Below are 8,446 nucleotides of genomic sequence, written 5' to 3'. Positions count from 1 at the left end.
GCTCATCAATTCGAGCCCAGCTGAGTAACTCAAAATGGCCCCATACATAATCCACTTCATGCCTGTAAAGCACGTGCATGGATGTCAGAGATGCTCTGTGAAGATCAGCTGGTCATGATTCAGACCCTCACACCTCTCGCAACTGTTCCTCTCACAGTTCCTCTCACAGTTCACAGTTTTCCCCACTCCCTTTCTGCTTTCTCTTTCCACTGTTCTCTCCTGTTTAATTAACACCCCAGGAATGATGCAAATGCTCTCTCTTTCTGGTGATTAAATAAGTCGTTTGGAATGAGTGTATGGTGAGAACCACTGAAATATGCACTCATGCTCAAAATAGCTGTCTCTGTTTGTTCGACTTAACCCTTCATAAGTTCGCTGCTATAAAGATGCCACAATGACTCAAATTTGACATCACTACAAAGAGTTGCATATGATATAAGACAGTAATCTCACAGTGTGAAGCAGATAGTACTGAGGGAGTTTTGTACTGACTTTGAAGGAATCCCCTGTTGTAGCACTTGTTTCCTGCTCATCACAATTCTTTACTGCCCCTTTAAGAATTCTCCTCAGTCTTAATTAAGAATCTATATCTTCTCCAAGATGAATGTAGCTGCCGGCTTAGCCCGCCTTCCCTCCCACCATTATCCAAACTGGATCTCCATGACAACCCCAGCTCAGCCCAGCAGCTGTGCTGGCTTCAGTGGTGTAGGCAACAAGGGGTTAAGTTGTCATTTCTTGGCCCTGCACTACAGAGATAGGCAGTTTAAACTTTATTCTGCTTCATTTGGTACGCCTCTCCTTTAGAGTGCCAGTGATGGCCCTGTAATCACACACGCAGTGACTAGCTCTCAGCAGGATCATCATTTTGGCTTGAAAAGAGCTGGGGACATAGATGGGATTTTACAAAGACCTTTCACTGGCCTATTGCGTTCTTCTATAACGCTCATTTATATAGACCCTTCACTGGCCTATTGCGTTCTTCCATAACGTTCATTTATATAGACCTGTCACTGGCCTATTGCGTTTTTCTATAACGTTCATTTATATAGACCTTTCACTGGCCTATTGCGTTCTTCCATAACGTTCCTGCTTCTGATTTTGCTATTACAATTAGCGTAGCCCAAATACATATGCAAAAATATTTTATAGGTTACTGGGATTTTTAAGTGCTTTAAATCTTTAATGTTAAAATACGCTAAAGAGAAGTTGAATATATCTCTGTCAATTAGTGGCAAGCAGATAGAGCAATGAAAAAAACCTCATTACCTGAAAGTCACGCTAGCGAGTCACCCGGTGCTTGTAGCATCACTATTTGAATCCTCACCTTCAGTGTCTCAGGGTTTATTGCTCTATTGGCAGGCTTATTTTTAGGGTCTGTTCACTGGCTAAGCTTTGGGCCTTTCTCTGAAAACATCTCCATTGGCTCCATTGTGGATTCTAATAACGATTCTATTCATACTCTTTGGTTCTCTATTCAGTGTTCCGGAGAAGTCAAACACATAGTAGGGGCTACTTCCACTATGTTTTCATTCTATTTGAGTTTTTTTTCTATTTTATGTCCAAGGATGATGGCCAAAAAACAAAAGTCTTGCGCACTTTACAGTGGAGACTCTAATATCACGATGTGAGCCAAAGACATCTATGCACCTTGCAACACAATAATTTAACTGGTGCATATGTTCAACAAGCATAGCATAGTGACGGACCAAACACAAAGATATTAAAGCATCTTACTCTTATATATTCCACTAAAAGTTATCCACATAATCCTGAGTTAAGTTTGAGTTAACACTGAGTTAAAAACACTGTTATTTCATGAAGTATAATGTCTGCTATGCTAGCCATTATGAACTAGTAGACGTTGGGTTGGGACGAAATTGGGGATTGCAAAAAGTGGTGGGGAGATGTGCTATTTAGTTTTTTATGCTGCCTATCTTATAATGTTAGCGTGAGTACCTATTATTATTTCTGTGCTGTCTGATACCTTAGTTTAGCTCTGCCTATGTTTGGGTACCTGTCCACGGTCAGTGTATGTTCCTGGCTCTGTGTGGTTCTTTGGCACCCTCAGGGTTATGCAGTGCATGGGACACACTCCTGGGATTGTGCATGGTGTATGGGGTATCCATTCTATTGGACTGTCCTCGCTATTATAAGTGGAATAGCAGCATTTTGGTGCAGAAATATATGCCGAGAGGGAAATCTGCTGACAGAACATTGCTAAAATTATTAACAATTTTGTTACTTTTTTCCCCTCAATTCACTGAGGATCAGTATTGACCATAAGAGAGGCCCCACATATAATAGTAAGATGTGTTTGTATATTCCAAAGATATTGTCAACTGACTCCCGCCTTGTGATGTTCAGTTGGTTTTGTTTGTTCATTTGATACCCATGCACAACTGTCTGTGGCTAGGCCACCACCATATGTTATTTATGAAGGCTTACATTTCGCATATATGCATGTGTGTGTGTGCACGTGAGTACACATGTGCTCATTTATTCATGTGGGTACAGTTTGCCAGGAGAATACAAGGGGTTGCATTATATAATGTATATACAGTATATATACAGTATACATATATATATATATATATATATATATATATGTAGGTGTGGTTATAAAAAGATGGAGAGAAAGCTCCATCCTGTTAAGAGGCAATACCTGTACTTGACCTATATCTTAAGGAGTGGGCAGAGCTCTCAGTCTGCCATCATGCTTCCAATTATATTTTTCCAGGAGATACGGCTTCTTCCAGACCCAGTATCTGAATCTCACGCTGGAGAGTTGCTTTTATGTTTGTGTGGCCCTGATTGTAATACCTCTATTAGCACTGTGCTCAGAAATACAGTTGTGCTGTAGCAATACCACAGCTATGTTTGCCTCTCAGAAATGATATTGGCTGCCGGGATGGCATATCAGCATCTCTGTCTCCTCCCAGTGGAACATTTGGTTTAAGCATGGCAGTGCTCCTGAAAGATTGAGCAGGACTTTTACGTTTGGTTTGTATCCATTGTGAATCGAATTTACTGAACCATACTGTGTTTCCTCTTCTTTTCTATTGTGATACAGCAACAATGCCTTTACCGAGATGTAAGCATATTAGGTTGAGGGTAAGGAGGAGAAGAAATGGTTAGAGTGGAGCTACAGAGCGATAGAGAGAGATAGAGGGAGGGACAGAGAGAGGGAGAGAGATAAAAATAAGAGAGGGAAAGCAAGAGAGGGAGAGGTCAAGGATCAGCTGCATAGTTCAGTAGGTCCCAGATGAGTTGTGATTATACTGTAGGCTGCAGATGGTTAAATCCAAATCCATGCACACAACTGCAAGTCATACACTGATTATTAAAGATCACTACACTCACATCCACTCACGTGGTCCACAGTGGCACACTCTCCCTGTGTAAACTGCAACTGAAATCAGTTCTCTCTTACTGTTTGTATCTCTGCCAAGCACACTCTCAGATCCTTTTTTTCCTCATTTTTTTTTTGCAGGTGGCCATAATTGCAGGGAACTTTGAGTTGGCTGAACTCATTAAGAACCACACAGTGACAGATATTGGTGAGTGGCAAAATGAAACCTCCTTATCACAAGTTGGTGCTTAGACAGCTGTGATGTCCTGGAATGTGGGGGTGGGGGGTCGTGTTTGCGGACCAGGCTGACTGAATCGTAGTAAATGAGTGGACTAATCCCAACTTGGAGATTAGTCAATGGAGGGGTGCTCCAGGGGGAGAAGAAAACTGCTTCGATCATACTGTTCCACTCAGGATTTCCTAGAAATGCGATCAATCCAAGGATACATCTTCACAAGCACACAGGAGCAGTTTTTCCCTAATGGGTGCAAAAGGATTTTTTTGTCTCCTGTGTTGTGTGCTGTGTCCTGTTGCCTATACATGCGTGTGTGTGTTACTGTTAATGCGTCTATACACAGACAATATGAGATCTGAGTGGATTTGAATTTCACCTTTATCCCACTCTCTGTCCTGCCCCTTTCCAGCAAGATTAGTGCGCTTGTTCAGTGGAAATAAGGGATGCCTTTGATATTCGCTGACAGAAGGAACTAGAGATATAGGGGAAAAGAGTAGGGGGAAGAGAGGGGAAATCAAGATTGTGATGACAAGAAGCATCCTTATCCCCACCCTAAAATCATGTGTTCCTTCAACTCATGGAAAGAAAGATGTTGCCAATCTTGAGGCCATTTTAATTTATGATGTCCCCAAACTGACTCTTCTTGCTTTTCTTTTTTAATTAAACTATTTTGCAATGGAGGCAAAGGTTCAGCAGGCCGGATTAGTGGCCTACAGACAAATGAAATAAATAAATAAATAAATAAAACGGAGCGGATCTGGTAATCCGTGATTGTTTCCCAAAGCGCCCTCGCTCCACAGCTGTCCCACGGCTAAATGAAAAACGCGCTGCCGGATTAGCCTTCATCTGCCTCCTGACAGCCCCTACCATGGACGCTAGTGCGGCCGCACAGGCACCACAGCCTCACCCGGAGGCCGGGCTGTGAGAGCCCGCTGCCCCGCTCGCCTGTATGCCGGGGATTACCCTGCGCTCCCGTTCGTTCGTTCGCTCGCTGTGCCCGTGCTCTGCGCCTTACCTGCGCCCAACCTGTCTGTGATGGGGGTTTTGCCCCACAGGAATATCAGCCATGGGTTCTGCCTGCTGCAGAGAAAAAGGTGGGTCCTTCCCACTTTCTTCGAGCCGACTTAACCCATACACTGGCGTACTGTTGGCTGTGATGTTCTTTGGGTTGTGTGTGTTCTTTTGTGTGCATGTCATGTTTGTGTATGTGTACGTGCGTGTGACCATGCGGGCTAAATCTCTGGACAGAACATGCTCTGTCTGAGAGTAATTAAAATGAGTTGTAAGAGTATTATGGTGGGGTGTGAGGTTTGGATGGAGAATCTTTGAGAATCTTTTTTTTTTTTTTTTTTTCAAAGCGCCACATCGACTTACACATGCGCTCCTCTTTCATTTCCCATCGTTACACTCCCTTTACGAATTCCGGATATGAATGAAGGACTGGGAATATTTATGTTAGATTTGAATACAACTTGATTTTTTTATTTTGAAATACTGGAATTGGAAATGTTTTTCTTGCTAATGCCAATTATTTTTTGGGAATATTCAGGTATTATCAATCCTAGCGTGGCATGCACTCATACTGGCCCCGAACACAGAATAAGTATTACAGTATGGTTATAACCGGACTACTGTACATCACAGAATTCTAAGCTGCTCTTAAAACCCATCTTTTCAAACTAGCTTTCTAACTTTAACTATCAACTCCATCTTATCTTATACTACCACATTGATTTTTACTCATTGCTGAACTATGCTGTGTTGTGCATTGCTTGTTTCAGTCTTATTTGTGCTGGTGTTTCACTGGCTCGCTCTGTTGCTTACTCTATATTTATTACTGATCTAATGTCATGTAAGGTGACCTGTGCCACAAAAGGCACCATTTCATAAAATATTATTATTATTATTATTATTATTATTGTATTACCTCAGACACAACTGATGAGTTATGGTAGTACCAACAACTTCCCAGTGTTTCCTCAGCCCTTTTGTGCCACACTTGGATGGTGAAAGTGAGCACACGGCTTATAAGCTGTTCCACATGAATTATAGTACAATATGAATTATGAAGCACATGAATTATTAATTTGAATGGGAACCGTTTGGGTTTTATCTGGAGGAAACTCACACTCAGCCTATAGACCAACTCTGCTCACATGCTCTCCACATGGCATCCAACACTCAGGCAGGGGGTGACCTATATAGATAATAAGTGTGTTGAGGAATCTATAGTGTAGTGAGAATCCCATACTTCACAGATGGTGTAGCCAAACCCAACTTGGCATCATGTCATTCAATGAATTTCATTGCCCATCATTTGAAATGTATGAAGCATGTCCAGTGCCAGTGGATTTCATAATAAGGCAGTTGTGGGGGGGGGGGGGGGTGGGGGGGGGGGATCGGCAGTTCGTTGTGATCAATTCCTGGTGCGTACACGGCCACTTTGGTCACTATGAGACACTCCTTCACCAATCAGCCAACCAGTAACTGTGCCACGATCTCTCTCGGCGACACTGGGGTTGCCATGGCTCCCATGTGTCACACTGATAGGATCTGTGATGGTTGGGGGGGAGTCACTCCTAAATAATCTGATTGGCTCATTGTGTATACAGTATATCAGAGGCTCTATGTAACTGCAGCGTGCCCACTAGAATTGTGTGAATATTTACATAGCTACACTGAAATAGTATATAATACATGCAAGAGTGCAATGTGTGTCTTTTCACTTGGTGGGCGTGGAATTCATTTGTCTGATGTTCTTCAGTACCTCAGCTGATAGTGTGTAGCAAAGCAAGACCTTTCAAAGTAGAGGTGGAAAGGGTGTAATGGGTTTACCGCACACAGATACACACACACACACACACACACACACACACACACACACACACACACACACACACACACGCAGGAACCAGACCAGCACACCAGAAGCATTGCCCTGTTTTCTCCTCCTCTCTCTTTAAGCCTCTTTAAAATGATTGGCAGCATTGTCTATTTTAGCCATTATTTGCCACAAGTGTTAATCCATACCAGAGTCCCCAACACTCACAGCAAAGAACCTGAGCACTAAGCACAGTACAGAGCAAAGACCCTGAACACACACAAACACACACACACACACACACACACACACACACAGCAAAGACCCTGAACACTCAGCATAATGCAGAGCAATGACCCTGAACACTAAGCTCAATACAGAGCAAAGACTTGCCAAATGCACATAGAGGATCAATCAAATAGTATCATAGTTTCATGACTGCACTAAGAAATCTGAAGCCGTTATGTTTGTAAATACATTATGTCACACATGCTAGTTATTGGTCCTCATTATGTATTTGTGCCATCCCATCAATGTTATTGTTCCTGTATACTTTCCTCTATATACTAATTATGTAAGTATATACAGAGGGGGCAAGGAAGGCTTGTTAATGAGAGGAACAGCACATAAACCCCCTAGAGTACTTCTTTCTCCCTGCACTCTTTCTACCAATTTGTTTCTTTTTTATTTCAGTAAGTGAGTGTACTCTGTTCTTGCAGAAGCTCTCATGAAAATCGTGCTTTTTGCTGAATGTAGTGAAGTATTAGCACATGTATTGCTTGTCTCTGCTTAGTTTTCTGATATTCCTTTATTTGGATTAGGTTTTGAGGAAGAATACGCTGTCTTCCTCTAAAAGTTAAATATGTGGGGAAAATCCTTCCTCTGGCTGCAGTCCAATAGATTGCATACTTTAAATAACACTTTAATGTTGTGTGTATTTACTTGTCTACTTTAATCTAATTAAAGTAATCTAATGACATCACTCTGGCTGACATCTACTCACATGTAAACTTTATGTAGTATCAGTTGTACATAGAGTCCACAAAAATAATATAGATCTAACTCAAAAGTATCCACCAGAAGAATGTTTCGATCATCATACAGAATCCACCCGTTTAAGTTCTCTAAGTGGTACCATATCTGGTACCCGTAGTGAGAATGAACAGGGGAGGGTGCTGAAGGAGGGAGCGCTCAGGGCTCATTCATAGTCAGTGCAGTGAGTTAGGGCAGGATCAGATATGTTTTAATACACTGTGGCGCAGATTTAGGTCCTGGCTGATGCACAGCTGCCATGATACCAAAGACCATTACCATACAGAACGCCTGTTCATGTTTGGTGTTTGTTACAGTACCATATGCCATATTTTTAAGAGAACATGTGTCATATAACCTTGATGGTCATCATGCTGTGAGAAAAATGCATTGCAACTATTTGCACTTACTTTACTAAGACGTCCTATGCTGTGTGGGATCTATCTTTGATATATTATTTGATAGATTATATATTGAACAAATATTTATTCAAATCAAAGTTTAAAGCCACTGGTTTGTGTCCTACATGGGTGTTATTGAAAGCACTGAGCAAACCATGGTTTTTCCAAATTAAGTTTTCTTTTTTTACAAAAATTATACTTGCTAAGATACCAATTTTGGAATTTCATTGATGCCTCAACATAGGAGCTTGCACTGATGGGAAATACATAATCTCTAGAGTTGCTTAGCAACACTACGCATTTGTTTCTATACAGCTGTGTACCGTGTTTTTATCTGTTAGAAACAAAGATTCTCACGTGCTTGTACGAATATTTTTACCTACATAATTTAATTATCGTGTGCATTTCATTTGAGAATAGAGATGACGAAGATACTAAAAGTTTAAATCTAAAAGTGGTAGATAAAAAATAAATAAATAAAATGTGTGTGTGTGTGTGTGTGTGTGTGTGTGTGTGTGTGTGTGTGTGTGTGTGTGTGTGTGTGCGTCAGAGTGAGGGGGGTGGAGGGAGAGAGAGAGAGGAGGCGAAAATCCCGTGAATGACTTTAG

The 8,446-nt window shown here is 41.6% G+C and overlaps 1 protein-coding gene across 1 annotated transcript in view; it reads left to right on the top strand.

The window, feature by feature from the left end:
• LOC308369418 (SH3 and multiple ankyrin repeat domains protein 2-like) overlaps positions 1 to 8,446 on the top strand; it is a gene marked incomplete at its 3' end in the record, with an annotated part of 86,672 nt that overhangs the window by 18,298 nt on the left and 59,928 nt on the right. The window contains exon 9 of the mRNA XM_080843840.1: positions 3,491 to 3,557. Coding sequence (XP_080699966.1) covers positions 3,491 to 3,557 — 67 coding nt within the window. The remainder of the gene's footprint in view (positions 1 to 3,490; positions 3,558 to 8,446) is intronic.

Source organism: Sprattus sprattus (assembly GCF_963457725.1).
Source record: "Sprattus sprattus genome assembly, chromosome: 8".
NCBI classification, from domain to species: Eukaryota; Metazoa; Chordata; class Actinopteri; order Clupeiformes; family Clupeidae; genus Sprattus; species Sprattus sprattus.
This window is presented reverse-complemented; position numbering and strand designations above follow the sequence as displayed.